This window comes from Mustela nivalis, assembly GCF_964662115.1.
Source record: "Mustela nivalis genome assembly, chromosome: 1".
Taxonomy (NCBI): Eukaryota; Metazoa; Chordata; class Mammalia; order Carnivora; family Mustelidae; genus Mustela; species Mustela nivalis.
The window spans coordinates 204,883,507-204,901,752 of NC_139020.1; the positions used below are offsets into that span (position 1 = coordinate 204,883,507).

At 39.2% G+C, this 18,246-nt stretch overlaps 2 protein-coding genes across 2 annotated transcripts in view; both read left to right on the forward strand.

The window, feature by feature from the left end:
- LOC309862652 (olfactory receptor 7C2-like) overlaps positions 1-9,109 on the forward strand; it is a gene marked incomplete at both ends in the record, with an annotated part of 72,353 nt that extends 63,244 nt beyond the window's left edge. Inside the window, one exon of the mRNA XM_082726777.1 lies at positions 8,351-9,109. Within this exon, the coding sequence (XP_082582903.1) occupies positions 8,351-9,109 (759 nt within the window). The remainder of the gene's footprint in view (positions 1-8,350) is intronic.
- Positions 9,110-11,779: 2,670 nt separating this feature from the next.
- Positions 11,780-12,733, forward strand: LOC309862703 (olfactory receptor 7C1-like; the record flags this gene model as incomplete). Its single annotated transcript, XM_082726877.1, has 1 exon — positions 11,780-12,733. The coding sequence occupies one exon, from the start codon at positions 11,780-11,782 to the stop codon at positions 12,731-12,733; it is 954 nt and encodes a 317-aa protein (XP_082583003.1).
- Positions 12,734-18,246: the final 5,513 nt, after the last annotated feature.

Here is an 18,246-nt window from a genome sequence, read left to right on the forward strand (position 1 = left end):
TCATGGTTCATATCCCCCTCCAATTTCCCTCCCTTCTCCTCTCCATCTCCCCATATCACTTATTCGTGGAGCATAAGAAATAATACGGAGACTAAGTTTTCTAAGAGTATGAAATTCTATTAAATGTAATTAAGACTGATGGGAATAAAGGAAGCAACTCTGTAGAAATTAAGAAAGATATAAGAAATGGGAATGCAATTTTTTTGACAGTAAAAGAAGGTGTTTTTGTCCTAAGTGAGACCTGTTGTTTGGAAAGAAATGGTTTTAGACAAAATCTGAAGGAAAGGAAGTTGTAAAAGCTTTGTGATGGATAGGAAAACATTGGAACATAATTTTACGTGTGGTCAGGACAGACTAAGATTGAGATGAATGGATTTTAAAAGTACATTGGTATAAGATTGAAAGTCTGCCTTCTCTTTGTTGAAAGGACAACGTTTTCCTGAAATGTTGGCTTGTTCTTGAGAAGAAAATGTAAACAGCTGTTTTTCTTTGTCTGCCCAGAAAAACAAGTTTACATATTTTGTCTTTATTGGTGCTTTAACACCCATGACTATTTAGGCATGTGATTTAAAACTTTCTAAGTTTTTAACAAATTTCCCCAAGATTTTATTGTAAACAAAGTCTCATTGACTGATTAGGCTTGTTTGTTTGGTATGTTACCTTCTAGTATAAGGTCATCATCACTCAATATTCTGGCTATTGAAGGATTGTGTGTCACAGAAATAGCCAAGTTTCCTTGTCAATTGCATCATAATGAATTCTATTATCAGATCATTAACAATGTTTGTTTCTGCCTTTTTGGCACTTATAATTGTCCTTATTCTCTTGCAAGTGAGTTTCATCCTCAAGAAGATTGAAAAAAAGGGCTTTTAGGACAAATACAGGTATTCAGTATCTTTATGATCATAAAACTGAAATGGGTAAGAATTTCCAGAACATGTTGTAATGAGCACTGGGTGTTATATGCAACTAATGAATCATTGAACACTACATCAATGATGTGCTATAAGCTGGCTAATGGAGCATAATAAAAATCAATCAATCAATTAATTAATTAATTTAAAAAATTTTCCAGACTTAACTAAGAGCTGCATTCAGACTGAAAAAGAGTAACATGGGACTAAATGAACTAAAAAGATGACTATAGTTTTGTGACTCTTGTTTGAAACATTGCCGATTCTCTAATGTTTCCTCTTGCAGATTAAGAAAACTTTCTCATATCTATGACTTCCTAAACAATAGCTAGGATTACCCTTCAGAGGGGGAAATGATGAAGGATAATTGGATCAATGAGGATTTTAGAGGAGAGGTGGGTGAGGGGTTGAGTGAGGCTGGTGGTGGGTATTAAGGACAGTATGTATTGCAGGGAGAACTGGGTGTTATACATAAGCAATGAATCTTGGAACACTATATTAAAAACTAGTGATGTATTGTATAACACAATACAACTAACAACACAATAAGAATAAAAAAAAATAAAAAAAAATGCCCTCCAATAAGCCCATAAGAATCCCTAGACTTAAGAACTCCGGTGGCAGCCCTTTTGGGCTCCCTCCCTCCTTGGGAGCTTTGTACTCTCACTTAACTATTATTAACCTCAAAGGACATCAAAGGATATGACTTAGAATTTAAAAAACAAAACAAAACAAAACAACAACAACAAAGGAATTTGATAGACTGTGCTGACAGCACAAAATAACCAAATATTAAGTCTTTACCAGTATCAACTCCAACAAAGACCATTGGTCCAGCCTATTCAGACCAAGAAATGAAGAAGACTGATGATGTTAATGACAAGGGGAAAATCTTTATGGCCCAAAATAATCAATGGTAGGTAATACAGGGTTTACAGCAGGCTATTGATTTGGGTAAAAAGGTTACAGAGATGATGAAAACTTTACTAAGAGAAATTGTCCCTAGATTTGGACTTCCTTGGTCCTTACCAAGTGACAACAGACTGTCTTTTATTGCACAAATTCAAAAGATGGCCCTTCAAAACTGAATAGCCTGTGCTATCTTGGCTGAAGTTAAAGGAAGCCCAGAATTAGATGATTGTCTCCTAATGTGACTCAATGTGTATGAGGCTCTAACCTGTGTTCATGGCTTCCTCCAGACTGGATAGACTACTGTACTCTGGGTTTTTTCTGGAGGCACAGATGCATTATTAAATCCATCACCAACCCAGCCACCCTTCCAAACTTAAAACATTGGGTGTATTCTTTGTCTCATTGGTATAACCACTTAACATCAACTTTTGTTCCTTCTTTGGGACCAGATGATGCTGTTTAGCACTGGAAGCTCTTAATAAGTACATTGTCAAAGCCCTATATGACACTTATTATAGTATTTTTCTACTAAAAACTGAAACAAGACAACTGTGTAAAACAGTTTTGCAGACGGCATTAGATGTTTTTCTTTTTTTCATTTTTAGTATATAGTATTTATTTATTTATTTATTTATAAAGATTTTATTTATTTATTTGACAGAGAGAGATTACAAGTAGGCAGAGAGAGAGAGAGGAGGAAGCAGGCTCCCTGCTGAGCAGAGAGCCCAATGCGGGACTCGATCCCAGGACCCTGAGATCATGACCTGAGCCGAAGGCAGCAGTTTAACCCACTGAGACACCCAGGTGCCCATATTTATTTATTTTATTTAAATTTTAAAACCCTCTCTGCAAAGGGTTTTTTAAAAATTTATTTATTTTCAGCATAATAGTATTCATTGTTGCTGCAACACACCCAGTGCTTCATGCAATTTGTGCCCTCTCTAATACCCGCCAACTGGTTCCCCCAACCTCCCACCACCGCCCCTTCAAAACCCTCAAATTGTTTTTAAGAGTCCACAGTCTCTCATGGTTCACCTCCCCTTCCAATTTCCCTCAACTCCCTTCTATTTCCAACTCCCCTTGTCCTCCAAGCATTTGTTATGCTCCACAAATAAGTGAAACCATATGATAATTGACTCTCTCTGTTTGACTGATTTGACTCAGCATAATCTCTTCCAGTCCCTTCCATGTTGCTACAAAAGTTGCGTATTTGTCCTTTCTGATGGAGGCATAATACTCCATAGTGTATATGGACCACATCTTCCTTATCCATTCGTCCATTGAAGGACATCTTGGTGCTTTCCACAGTTTGGTGACCATGGCCATTGCTGCTATAAACATTGGGGTACAGATGGCTCTTCTTTTCACTCCATCTGTATCTTTGGGGTAAATACCCAGGAGTGCAATAGGAGGGTCATAGGGAAGTTCTACTTTTAATTTCTTGAGGAATCTTCATACTGTGCTCCAAAGAGGCTGCACCAACTTGCATTCCCACCAACAGTGTAAGAGGGTTCTCCTTTCTCACATCCTCTCCAACACATGTTTTTTCCTGTTTTGCTAATTTTGACCATTCTAACTGGTGTAACATGGTATCTCAGTGTGGTTTTAATTTGAATCTCCCTGAGGGCTAGTGATGAGCATTCTTTCATGTGTCTGATAGCCATTTGTATGTCTTCATTGGAGAAGTGTCTGTTCTTATTTTCTGCCCATTTTTTGATATGATGGTCTGTTTTGTGTGTGTTGAGTTTGAGGAGTTCATTATAGATCCTGGATATCCTTTTGTCTGTACTGTCATTTGCAAATATCTTCTCCCATTCCGTGGGTTGTCTCTTTGTTTTCTTGGATGTGCAGAAGCTTTTGATCTTGATGAAGTCCCAAAAGTTCATCTTTTCTTTTATTTCCTTTGCCTTTGGAGACATATCTTGAAAAAAGTTGCTGCAGCTGATATTGAAAAGGTTACTGCCTATGTTTTCCTCTAGGATTCTGATGGATTCCTGTCTCACATTGAGGTCTTTGATCCATTTTGAGTTTATCTTTGTGTACGGTGTAAGAGAATGGTCAAGTTTCATTCTTCTACATATAGCTGTCCAGTTTTCCCAGAACCATTTATTGAAGAGACTATCTTTTTTCCCACTGTATATTTTTTCCTGTTTTGTCAATGATTATTTGCCCATAGGGTTGAGGGTCCATATCTGGGCTCTCTACTCTGTTCTACTGGTCTATGTGTCTGTTTTTAGACCAGTACCATGCTGTCTTGGTGATCACAGTTTTGTAATAAAGCTTGAAATCAGGTAGCGTGATGCCCCCAGTTTTATTTTTGTTTTTCAACATTTCCTTAGCGATTCGGGGTCTCTTCTGATTCCATACAAATTTTCGGGTTAATTGCTCTAGCTCTTTGAAGAATATCGGTGGAATTTTGATCAGAATAGCATTAAAAGTATAGATCGCTCTAGGCAGTATAGACATTTAACAATGTTTATTCTTCCGATCCAAGAGCATGGAATGGTCTTCCATCTTTTTGTGTCTTCTTCAATTTCTTTCATGAGTGTTCTGTAGTTACTCGAGTACAGATCCTTTGCCTCTTGGTTTTAATTTGCATCTCCCTGATGGCTAGTGATGATGACCATTTTTTCATGTGCCTGATATCTATTTTTAAGTCTTCATTGGAGAAGTTTCTATTCATATCTTCTGCCAATTTTTTGATATGATTTTCTGTTTTGTGTGTGTTGAGTTTGAGGAGTTCATTTTAGATCCTGGATATCAACCTCTTGTCTGTACTGTCATTTGCAAATATCTTCTCCTATTCTGTGAGTTTCCTTTTTATTTTCTTGACTGTTTCCTTTGCTGTGCAGAAGCTTTTGATTTTGATGTGCAAAGGGTTTTTAAATTTTTACTTTTTATTATGTTCACTTAGCCAGCATATAGGCATTAGATGTTTTAACTGCTGCACATGGTGGAACTTGTGCTAGCATAGAAACAAAATGATATGTATATGTTCCTGATCATCACAAAACTATTTCTGGATTTCTAACTGACAAGAATACCCAAACCTGTGCTTTAAACAGTCCCTCTCTTTCCTTTAATGATTGGTTAAAGTTGTAGACTGGTTGAGGATTTTTGTCAACAATCAAAGTACTCTTATTTGGGCAACTTTTTTCTTTTGGTTACACTAAACTTGTTTTGCTGTTTTTTGCCATATCTCTACTTTTGGTGCTGAGACTCCTTCATTTCCATAATTTGAAGCCAATAGGTGGTCCTTAGCACTGAGGAAGATCCACACATGCAGTGTTTCTTGGATTCAGCTGTCTCTGTCTTTGGTAACTCCTAAATCTATGTAAACCCCAATTGACCAATGTTGACCCATAGTTAGGGACATCTCTACACCGCTATTCAGGTGGAAGAAGTTACAGAGGATGAGACCTTCCACATCAGAAACTTTAAGATTTAAGGGCCAGAAGTGTTCATGAAGGAACAAAGACAGAAGAAAATTTTAAAATTTTCTTATTACCAACAGCCCACTGACAAGTCATTAAAAGAGTCAGAGGGATATTCCCCTGGGGTTGCAACTACCTTGATGCTGACACTTTGTTAAGGGCAAAAGGCAATCCTAGCCCAATCATACCCCACACCTCCAAGAATCCTATAAGTCTACTTTAACATACACAAATTTATTTAGTAATATTCTTTACTTTAATTCATTTTTTCCAATTCTAGATCTTTATTTATTTTTATATTTATTTTCAGCATAACAGTATTTATTATTTTTGCACCATACCCAGTGCTCCACGCAATCCGTGTTCTCTATAATACCCACCGCCTGGTACTCCGACCTCCCACCCCCTGCCCCTTCAAAACCCTCATATTGTTTTTCAGAGTCCATAGTCTCTCATGGTTCACCTCCTCTTCCAATTTACCCCAACTCCCTTCTCCTCTCTAACTCCCCATGTCCTCCATGCTATTTGTTATGCTCCACAAATAAGTGAAACCATATGATAATTGACTCTCTGCTTGACTTATTTCTCTCAGCATCATCTCTTCCAGTCCTGTCCATGTTGCTACAAAAGTTGGGTATTCGTCCTTTCTGATGGAGGCATAATACTCCATAGTGTATATGGACCACATCTTCCTTATCCATTCGTCCACTGAAGGGCATCTTGGTTCTTTCCACAGTTTGGTGACTGTGGCATTGCTGCTATGAAAATTGGGGTACAGATGGCTCTTCTTTTCACTCCATCTGTATCTTTGTGGTAAATACTCAGGATTTACCTTTAAATCCACAAGATACTTGTTGGCAATCATCCCCCAAATATAGGACCCACCCATATGCATCAGAAGGTTCTCACAGCTAAGGATTTTATTAGATGATAATAAATGACCTTTATCCAACAATAGGTAGGCCTGCAAGGTCCCTCAAATTCCTTAGAAATTTATTCTATCCCTAAACCCTTCCCAACATGAAGGTATATAATGGGCCACTCCTCATGACCCCAGTGCAGCTCTTTCTGCACATAGGTCCTGTCCATATGTTTAAATTAAATCACCTTTTTTTGCATCAAAAATAAATACATAAATAAATAAATAAATAAGTAAATAAATTAATGAATTAATGCGATATTTAAAGAAATTCTCCTCCAAAATGAAAGAAAGAAGGCACAATGGCTGACAGACTTTCCAATGACAAAGAACAGTGTCGCACAATGAACATGCAAAATAATGTAATTCGATCATGTAAGCAATGCAAAGCATTATGAAAAGTTGTTGATATTTGTTTTGTAAAACTAAATATAGGATTCATACACAGTGCTTGGTACAAATAAGACCAAGGCATGAGAATTATTAAGTCCACACACATGGCATAAAAATGCTTCCATCAGAAATGATGAATCCCCAACTTTTGTATCAACATGGATGGATCTGGAAGAGATTATGCTGAGTGAAATTAGTCAAGCAGAGAGAGGCAATCATCATATGACTTCTCTTTTTTGTGGAGCATAAGAAATAACACAGAGGACATGGGGAGATGGAGAGGAGAAGGGAGCTGAGGGAAATTGGAAGGGGAGGTGAACCATGAGAGACTATGGACTCTGAAAAAAAATCTGAGAGTTTTGGAGGGGCGCGGGTGGGAGGTTGGGGGATCCAGATAGTGGATCCCCAGATTATGGAGGCCACGTATTGCACGGGGCACTGGATGTAGTGCATAAACAATGAATTCTGTTACGCTGAAAAGAAATTAATAAAAAAAATAAAAAACTCCCTAATTGTCGGGCTTTCATTAAAAAAAAATTAAATTTTATTTTATTTTCAGTGTTCCAAGGTTCATTTTTTTATGTACCACACCAATTGTTCCATGCAATACATGCCCTCTTTAATATCTACCTCCAGGCTTACCCATCCCCTCCTTACCGTCCAAACCCTCAGTTTGTTTCTTAGAGTCCACAGTCTCTCATGCTTGATCTCCCCCTCTGAATTATCCCAATTCACTCTCCTTTCCCTCCCCCAATGTCCTCCATGTCATTCCTTATGCTCCTTCCTAAGTGAGTGAAAGCATATGATAATTGACTTTCTCTGCTTGACCTATTTCACTTAGAATAATCTCCTCTAGTCCCATCCATGTTGATACAAAAGTTGGGTATTCATTCTTTCTGATGGCTGTGTAATATTCCATTGTATATATGGACTATATCTTCTTTATCTATTCGTCCATTGAAGGAGATCTTGCAAGCTCTTATTTTTACCTACATATGAAGTAAGGTTGTTTGAGGGAAGGTGTAGAGGAAAATAAAAGTGAGAAGATAAAAGATGAAGGACTGGAAGCCACAGATGTTCTAGACAAGCACTACTCAGTCATGATTGAGCAGGGGAATCACCCAGGATCTTGTCACAATGTGGATTCTGATTCAGTAAGTCTATCCAGGCACCCCTAAATCTGGCTGTTTTAAACATCAGTTCTGTAGGACATTCAGTGAAAGGATTAATAAAGTATTAGCCTGTTATAATTGCTACAGTTAGGAATTTTAAATGCTCCCATGCTTCCCCTGCTGCCACTGTCATCTGGAAATGCAGTCCTACCTCCAAAGTAGTTGTACTCCTTTTTGCCTCACTCAGAGTGTGGCCTGTGGACTAGCACATTGCTCATAACAGCTTTGAATGCAGAATCCCAGGAGAAAGCATCTCAAATTCCCCAACTGAGGCAATTATAACAGGGTAATACTTCATTAATACATTCGCTGGATACTAAAGGCAATCACATTACTGTGCTGTCACTGTGCTGGTCATTGAATGCTGATTTTTTTCTCTTTCCTGCTAGTTATTTCACCCATATGGAATCAGGAAATCAAACACATGCTTCAGAATTTCTCCTCTTGGGATTTTCAGCAAAACCAGAGATTCAGTTCATCCTCTTTGGGCTGTTCTTGTGCATATACCTGGTTGCATTAACAGGGAACCTGCTCATTATCCTCATCATCTTCTCAGACTCTCACCTCCACGTGCCCATGTACTTCTTCCTCTTCAACCTGTCCTTTGCTGACATTTGTTTCATCTCCACCACAGTCCCCAAGATGCTGCTGAACATCCACACTCAGAGAAAAGTTATCACATTTGCAGGCTGCCTAGGCCAGACATTTTTTTTCTTTGTGTTTGGATGTGTGGACAATTTATTCCTAACCGTGATGGCCTATGATCGCTTTGTGGCCATCTGTCACCCTCTGCACTACTCGGTCATCATGAACCCCCAGCTATGTGGGCTGCTGGCCTTGGCGTCTTGGTGCATCAGTGTCATGGGCTCCCTGCTCGAGACTTTGACCCTTATGAGGCTGTCCTTCTGCACAAACATGGAAATCCCACACTTTTTTTGTGATCTTCCTGAAGTCTTGAAGCTCGCTTGCTCTGACACCTTCATCAATAATTTAGTTGTTTATGTTGTGACTGTTGTCTTAGGTATTTTTCCTTTCTCAGGGATCCTCTTCTCTTATTCTCAGATTTTCTCCTCCATCCTGAGGATTTCATCAACCAGGGGCAAATATAAAGCCTTTTCCACGTGTGGGTCTCACCTCTCAGTGGTCTCCTTGTTCTATGGCACAGGCTTTGGGGTCTACCTCAGTTCTGCAGCAACTTCAACCTCTATGATGAGTCTGGTGGCCTCGGTGATGTATACCATTGTCACCCCCATGCTGAATCCCTTCATCTACAGCTTGAGGAATAGGGACATGAAGGGGGCCCTGAGCAGGCTCCTAGGAAGGGTGCTGCCTCTCAGCAACAGGCCTGTTACACGACACTCTTGAGTAGCTGGGCACACAAGATGGAGGCCAAGAGATCTTGGCGTTCTGCATCCAATATTTTTTTTCTTTTTTTAAATGTATTTTTTATTTATTTTGAGCATAACAGTATCATTATTTTTGCACCATACCCAGTGCTCCACGCAATCCGTGTTCTCTATAATACCCACCGCCTGGTACTCCGACCTCCCACCCCCTGCCCCTTCAAAACCCTCATATTGTTTTTCAGAGTCCATAGTCTCTCATGGTTCACCTCCTCTTCCAATTTACCCCAACTCCCTTCTCCTCTCTAACTCCCCATGTCCTCCATGCTATTTGTTATGCTCCACAAATAAGTGAAACCATATGATAATTGACTCTCTGCTTGACTTATTTCTCTCAGCATCATCTCTTCCAGTCCTGTCCATGTTGCTACAAAAGTTGGGTATTCGTCCTTTCTGATGGAGGCATAATACTCCATAGTGTATATGGACCACATCTTCCTTATCCATTCGTCCACTGAAGGGCATCTTGGTTCTTTCCACAGTTTGGTGACTGTGGCATTGCTGCTATGAAAATTGGGGTACAGATGGCTCTTCTTTTCACTCCATCTGTATCTTTGTGGTAAATACTCAGGATTTACCTTTAAATCCACAAGATACTTGTTGGCAATCATCCCCCAAATATAGGACCCACCCATGTGCATCAGAAGGTTCTCACAGCTAAGGATTTTATTAGATGATAATAAATGACCTTTATCCAACAATAGGTAGGCCTGCAAGGTCCCTCAAATTCCTTAGAAATTTATTCTATCCCTAAACCCTTCCCAACATGAAGGTATATAATGGGCCACTCCTCATGACCCCAGTGCAGCTCTTTCTGCACATAGGTCCTGTCCATATGTTTAAATTAAATCACCTTTTTTTGCATCAAAAATAAATACATAAATAAATAAATAAATAAGTAAATAAATTAATGAATTAATGCGATATTTAAAGAAATTCTCCTCCAAAATGAAAGAAAGAAGGCACAATGGCTGACAGACTTTCCAATGACAAAGAACAGTGTCGCACAATGAACATGCAAAATAATGTAATTCGATCATGTAAGCAATGCAAAGCATTATGAAAAGTTGTTGATATTTGTTTTGTAAAACTAAATATAGGATTCATACACAGTGCTTGGTACAAATAAGACCAAGGCATGAGAATTATTAAGTCCACACACATGGCATAAAAATGCTTCCATCAGAAATGATGAATCCCCAACTTTTGTATCAACATGGATGGATCTGGAAGAGATTATGCTGAGTGAAATTAGTCAAGCAGAGAGAGGCAATCATCATATGACTTCTCTTTTTTGTGGAGCATAAGAAATAACACAGAGGACATGGGGAGATGGAGAGGAGAAGGGAGCTGAGGGAAATTGGAAGGGGAGGTGAACCATGAGAGACTATGGACTCTGAAAAAAAATCTGAGAGTTTTGGAGGGGCGCGGGTGGGAGGTTGGGGGATCCAGATAGTGGATCCCCAGATTATGGAGGCCACGTATTGCACGGGGCACTGGATGTAGTGCATAAACAATGAATTCTGTTACGCTGAAAAGAAATTAATAAAAAAAATAAAAAACTCCCTAATTGTCGGGCTTTCATTAAAAAAAAATTAAATTTTATTTTATTTTCAGTGTTCCAAGGTTCATTTTTTTATGTACCACACCAATTGTTCCATGCAATACATGCCCTCTTTAATATCTACCTCCAGGCTTACCCATCCCCTCCTTACCGTCCAAACCCTCAGTTTGTTTCTTAGAGTCCACAGTCTCTCATGCTTGATCTCCCCCTCTGAATTATCCCAATTCACTCTCCTTTCCCTCCCCCAATGTCCTCCATGTCATTCCTTATGCTCCTTCCTAAGTGAGTGAAAGCATATGATAATTGACTTTCTCTGCTTGACCTATTTCACTTAGAATAATCTCCTCTAGTCCCATCCATGTTGATACAAAAGTTGGGTATTCATTCTTTCTGATGGCTGTGTAATATTCCATTGTATATATGGACTATATCTTCTTTATCTATTCGTCCATTGAAGGAGATCTTGCAAGCTCTTATTTTTACCTACATATGAAGTAAGGTTGTTTGAGGGAAGGTGTAGAGGAAAATAAAAGTGAGAAGATAAAAGATGAAGGACTGGAAGCCACAGATGTTCTAGACAAGCACTACTCAGTCATGATTGAGCAGGGGAATCACCCAGGATCTTGTCACAATGTGGATTCTGATTCAGTAAGTCTATCCAGGCACCCCTAAATCTGGCTGTTTTAAACATCAGTTCTGTAGGACATTCAGTGAAAGGATTAATAAAGTATTAGCCTGTTATAATTGCTACAGTTAGGAATTTTAAATGCTCCCATGCTTCCCCTGCTGCCACTGTCATCTGGAAATGCAGTCCTACCTCCAAAGTAGTTGTACTCCTTTTTGCCTCACTCAGAGTGTGGCCTGTGGACTAGCACATTGCTCATAACAGCTTTGAATGCAGAATCCCAGGAGAAAGCATCTCAAATTCCCCAACTGAGGCAATTATAACAGGGTAATACTTCATTAATACATTCGCTGGATACTAAAGGCAATCACATTACTGTGCTGTCACTGTGCTGGTCATTGAATGCTGATTTTTTTCTCTTTCCTGCTAGTTATTTCACCCATATGGAATCAGGAAATCAAATACATGCTTCAGAATTTCTCCTCTTGGGATTTTCAGCAAAACCAGAGATTCAGTTCATCCTCTTTGGGCTGTTCTTGTGCATATACCTGGTTGCATTAACAGGGAACCTGCTCATTATCCTCATCATCTTCTCAGACTCTCACCTCCACGTGCCCATGTACTTCTTCCTCTTCAACCTGTCCTTTGCTGACATTTGTTTCATCTCCACCACAGTCCCCAAGATGCTGCTGAACATCCACACTCAGAGAAAAGTTATCACATTTGCAGGCTGCCTAGGCCAGACATTTTTTTTCTTTGTGTTTGGATGTGTGGACAATTTATTCCTAACCGTGATGGCCTATGATCGCTTTGTGGCCATCTGTCACCCTCTGCACTACTCGGTCATCATGAACCCCCAGCTATGTGGGCTGCTGGCCTTGGCATCTTGGTGCATCAGTGTCATGGGCTCCCTGCTCGAGACTTTGACCCTTATGAGGCTGTCCTTCTGCACAAACATGGAAATCCCACACTTTTTTTGTGATCTTCCTGAAGTCTTGAAGCTCGCTTGCTCTGACACCTTCATCAATAATTTAGTTGTTTATGTTGTGACTGTTGTCTTAGGTATTTTTCCTTTCTCAGGGATCCTCTTCTCTTATTCTCAGATTTTCTCCTCCATCCTGAGGATTTCATCAACCAGGGGCAAATATAAAGCCTTTTCCACGTGTGGGTCTCACCTCTCAGTGGTCTCCTTGTTCTATGGCACAGGCTTTGGGGTCTACCTCAGTTCTGCAGCAACTTCAACCTCTATGATGAGTCTGGTGGCCTCGGTGATGTATACCATTGTCACCCCCATGCTGAATCCCTTCATCTACAGCTTGAGGGATAGGGACATGAAGGGGGCCCTGAGCAGGCTCCTAGGAAGGGTGCTGCCTCTCAGCAACAAGCCTGTTACATGACACTCTTGAGTAGCTGGGCACACAAGATGGAGGCCAAGAGATCTTGGCGTTTTGCATCCAATATTTTTTTTTTCTTTTTTTAAATGTTCTTTTTATTTATTTTCAGCATAACAGTATCATTATTTTTGCCCTGCACCCAGTGCTCCAGGCAATCCGTGCCCTCTATAATACCCACCATCTGGTAGCCCGACCTCCCATCCCCGCCTCTTCAAAACCCTCAGATTGTTTTACAGGGTCCATAGTCTCTCATGGTTCACCTCCCCTTTCAATTTCCCCCAACTCTCTTCTCCTCTCTTACTCCCCATGTCCTCCATGCTATTTGTTATGATCCGCAAATAATTGAAACCATATGATAATTGACTCTCTCTTCTTGACTGATTTGACTCAGCATAATCTCTTCAGTCCCTTCCATGTTGCTACAAAAGTTGGGTAATCATCCTTTCTGATGGAGGCATAATACTCCATAGTGTATATGGACCACATCTTCCTTATCCATTTATCCTTTGAAGGGCATCTTGGTGCATTCAATACTTTTATTTTTTTCTTTATGTGTGCACATTTTAAAGCAGTTCTATCCTTGGGTCTTCCTTGTCTTCTCTATTTTCCTTCAGGGTATATATTGGGTTCTCCTTTTGACTTTATTTTATTTTATTTTTTTATTAAATTAATTTATTTATTTTCAGAAAAACAGTGTTCATTATTTTTTCACCACACCCAGTGCTCCAAGCAATCCATGCCCTCTATAATAACTACAACCTGGTACCCCAAACTCCCATCCCCCGCCACTTCAAACCCCTCACATTGTTTTTCAGAGTCCATAATCTCTCATGATTCACCTTCCCTTCCAATTTACCCCAACTCCTTTCTCCTCTCTAACACCCCTTGTCCTCCATGATATTTGTTATGCTCCACAAATAAGTGAAACCATATGATAACTGACTCTCTCTGCTTAACTTATTTCACTCAGCATAATATCTTCCAGTACTGTCCATGTTGCTACAAAAGTTGGGTATTTATCCTTTCTATGGGGGCATAATACTCCATAGTGTATATGGACCACATCTTCCTTATATATTCATCCGTTGAAGGGCATCTTGGTTCTTTCCATAGTTTGGTGACCATGGCCATTGCTGCTATAAACATTCGGGTAGAGATGGCCCTTCTTCTCACTCCATCTGTATCTTTGGGGTAAATACCCAGTAGTGCAATTGCAGGGTCATAGGGAAGTTCTATTTTTAATTTCGTGAGGAATCTCCACACTGTTCTGCAAAGAGGATGCACCAATTGCATTCCCACCAACAGTGGAAGAGGGTTCCCCCTTCTCCACATCCTCTCCAACACATGTTGTATCCTGTTTTGTTAATTTTGGCCATTCTAACTGGTGTAAGGTGATATTTCAATGTGGTTTTAATTTGAAACTCCCTGATGGCTAGTGATGATGAACATTTTTTTATGTGCCTGATAGTCATTTGTATGTCTTCATTGGAGAAGTGTCTGTTTATATCTTCTGCCCATTTTTTGATATGTTTGCCTGTTTCATGTGTGTTGAGTTTGAGGAGTTCATTATAGATCCTGGATATCAACCTTATGTCATTTGCAAATATCTTCTCCCATTCCATGGATTGCCTCTTGGTTTTCTTGACTGTTTCCTTTGCTGTGCAGAAGCTTTTGATTTTGATGTCTCTAAAGTTTATTTTTGCTTTTGTTTCCTTTGCCTTTGGAGACATATCTTGAAAAAAGTTGCTGTGGCTGATATCGAAGAGATTACTGCCTATGTTCTCCTCTAGGATTCTGAGGGATTCCAGTCTCACGTTGAGGTCTTTGATCCAGTTTGAGATTATCTTTGTGTACAGTGTAAGAGAATGTTCGAGTTTCATTCTTCTACATATAGCTGTCCAGTTTTCCCAGCACCATTTATTGAAGAGACTGTCTTTTTCCCAGTGTATATTTTTTTCCTGTTTTGTCAAAGATTAATTCACCATAGAGTTGAGGGTCCATATCTGGGCTCTCTAATCTGTTCCACTGGTCTATGTGTCTGTTTTTATGCTAGTACCATGCTATCTTGGTGACCACAGCTTTGTAATAAAGCTTGAAATCAGGTAACATGATACCCCCAGTTTTATTTTTGTTTTTCAACATTTCCTTAGCGATTCGGGGTCTCTTCTGATTCCATACAAATTTTAGGATCATTTGCTCCAGCTCTTTGAAAAATACTGGTGGAATTTTGATCGGAATGGCATTAAATGTATAGATTGCTCTAGGCACTAGAGACATTTTAACAATGTTTATTCTTCTGATCCAAGAGCATGGAATGGTCTTCCATCTTTTTGTGTCTTCTTCAGTTTCTTTCATGTGTTCTGTAGTTCCTCGAGTACAGATCCTTTACCTCTTTGGTTTATTCCCAGGTATCTTATGGTTCTTGGTGCTATAGTAAATGGAATCGATTCTCTAATGTCCCTTTCTGTATTTTCATTGTTAGTGTATAAGAAATCCAATGATTTCTGCATATTGACTTTGTATCCTGCCACGTTGCTGAATTGCTGTATGAGTTCTATTAGTTTGGGCGTGGAGTCTTTTGGGTTTTCCATATAAAGAATCACGTCATCTGCAAAGAGAGAGATTTGACTTATTCATTGCCTATTTGGATACCTTTTATTTCTCTTTGTTTTCTGATTGCTGTTGCTAGGACTTCTAATACTATATTGAACAAGAGTGTTGAAAGTGGGCATCCTTGTCTTGTTCCTAATCTCAATGGGAAGGGTGCAAGCTTTTTCCCATTGAGGATGATATTTGCTGTGGGTCTTTCATAGATAGATTTGATGAGGTTCAGGAATGTTCCCTCTATCCCTATACTTTGAAGTGCTTTGATCAGGAACTGATGCTGGATTTTGTCAAATGCTTTTTCTGTATCAATTGAGAGGATCTTGTGGTTCTTCTCTCTTCTCATATTAATTTGTTGTATCACATTGATTGATTTGCGAATTTTGAACCATCCTTGTAGCCCAGGGATGAATCCCATCTGGTAATGGTAGATAATCTTTTTAATGTGCTGTTGGATCCTGTTGGCTAGGATCTTGTTGAGGATCTTAGCATCCATATTCATCAGTGATATTGGTCTGAAATTCTCCTTTTTGGTAGGGCCTTTGCCTGTTTTGGGGATCAGGATAATGCTGGCTTCATAGAAAGAGTCTGGAAGTTTTCCTTCTGCTTCAATTTTTTGAAGCAGCTTCAGGAGAATAGGTGTTATTTCTACTGTGAAAGTTTGGTAGAATTCCCCAGGGAATCCATCAGGTCCTGGGCTCTTGTTTTTGGGGAGGTTTTTGATCACTGCTTCAATCCCGTTCTTAGACATTAGTCTATTCAGGTTTTCGATTTCTTCCTGGTTCAATTTTGGGAGTTTATAGTTTTCCAGGAATGCATCCATTTCATCTAGTTTGCTTAGCTTATTGGCATATAACTGTTGATAATAACTTCTTATGATTGTTTCAACTTCCTTGGTTTTCGTTGTGATCTCCCTTTTCATTCATAATTTTATGAATTTGGGCTTTCTCTCTTTTCTTTTGTATTAGTGTGGCCAATGTTTATGTTTATTATTGATTCTTTAAAAAAACCAGCTTGTAGTTGTATTGATACATTCTACTGTATCTCTGGTTTCTACCTCATTGGTCTCAGCTTTAATCTTGATTATTTCCCTTCTTATGTGTGGATTTGGTTTAATTTGTTGTTGATTCTCTAGTTCTTAAGGTGTAGAGAGAGCTGGTATGTTCTGGATTTTTCAATTTTTTTTTGAGGGAGGCTTGGATGGCTATGTATTTCCTGCTTAGGACCACCTTTGCTGTTGCCCATAGGTTTTTGAGCGAGGTGTCTTCATTGTCATTGGTTTCCATGAATTGTTTCAGTTCTTCCTGATCTCCTGGTTGATCCAAGCATTCTTAAGCAAGGTGGTCTTTAGCTTCCAGGTGTTTGAGTTCTTTCTGAACTTTTCCTTGTGGTCTGAGAATGTGCAGGGAATAATCTCAGTCTTTTGGTATTGGTTGAGTCCTGATTTTGGACCCAGTATGTGGTATATAGTGGAGAAGGTTCCATGTGTACTTGAGAAGAATGAGTGTTCTGTTGTTTTAGGGTGGAATATTTTGTATATATCTGAGGTCCATCTGGTCCAATGTGTCATTCAATGCTCTTGTTTCTTTATTGATTTTCTGCTTCGATGATCTGTCTTCTTCTGGAAGAGGTGTGTTAAGATCTCCTACTATTAATGTATTCATTTCAATATGACTCTTTATCTTGATCAACAGTTTTCTTATGTAATTGGCTGCTCCCATACTGGGGGCATAGATATTTACAATTGTTAGATCATCTTGGTGGGTAGTCCCTTTAAGGATTATGTAGTGTCCTTCTGTATCTCTGACTACAGTCTTTACATCAAAATCGAATTTATATGATATGAGAATTGCTACCCCAGCCTTCTTTTGAGGTCCATTGGCATTAAAGATGCTTCTCCATCCCTTCACTTTCAGTCTGGGTGTATCCTCAGGTTCAAAATGGGTCTCCTATAGACACCATATGGATGGGTCCTGTCATTTTATCCAATATGCAATGCTGTGCCATTTTATGGGTGCATTTAGTCCATTCACATTGAGAGTGATTATTGATAGATATGTTTTTATTGACATCATGTTACCTTTGAAGTCTTTCTTTCTGTAGCTTGTCTTCATATTTCTGTTCAATGCTATTAAGAGGATTTTTTCTTTTTTATAGAACCCCCCCCCCTTAATATTTCCTTCAGTGTTGGCTTGGTGGTTGCATAGCATTTTAAGCCTTGTTGGTCTTGGAAACTGTTTACCTCTCCATCCATTTTGAATGTCAGTCTTGCTGGATAAAGTATTCTTGGCTGCATGTTCTTCTCATTTAATGTCCTGAATATATCTTGCCAGCCATTTCTGGCTTGCCAGGTCTCTCTGGACAGGTCTGACGTTATTCTGTTGGTTTTTCCTTTGTAAGTAAGGAGGATCTTTGTCTTAGTGGCTTTCAAGAGATTATACCTACAATTATGATTCCTCAATTTGACTATCAGGTGTCTTGATGTTTTTCTGGAATTTATAAACTTGGGTGGAGACCGTTTGGCCTCTAGTACATGAACGCTGGTTCCATTCACGATATTGCGAACATTTTCATGAAGAATTTGTTCCACTATACCTTCTAGCCTTCTTTCTTTCTCCTGCCCATCAGGGATTCTAATAATCCTGACGTTGGAATGTTCCATGGCATCTTTTATTTCCCTGATTCTGTTTTCGTGGCTTCTACGCTGTTTGTTCCAGACTTCCTCTTGATCCTTTTCTCTATCTCTTTGTCCTCCAGATCACTAAGTAATCTCCAGATTACTTCTGTCTCAGTTACCCTAGCTTTGAGATAATTTAGATTAGATTTGAATTCATTGAGAGCATTGTAAACCTCAGCCCTGGTAGCTATTAGCTCTGCCCTAACATTGTGAACATCCTCTTTGGTTGTTTTCA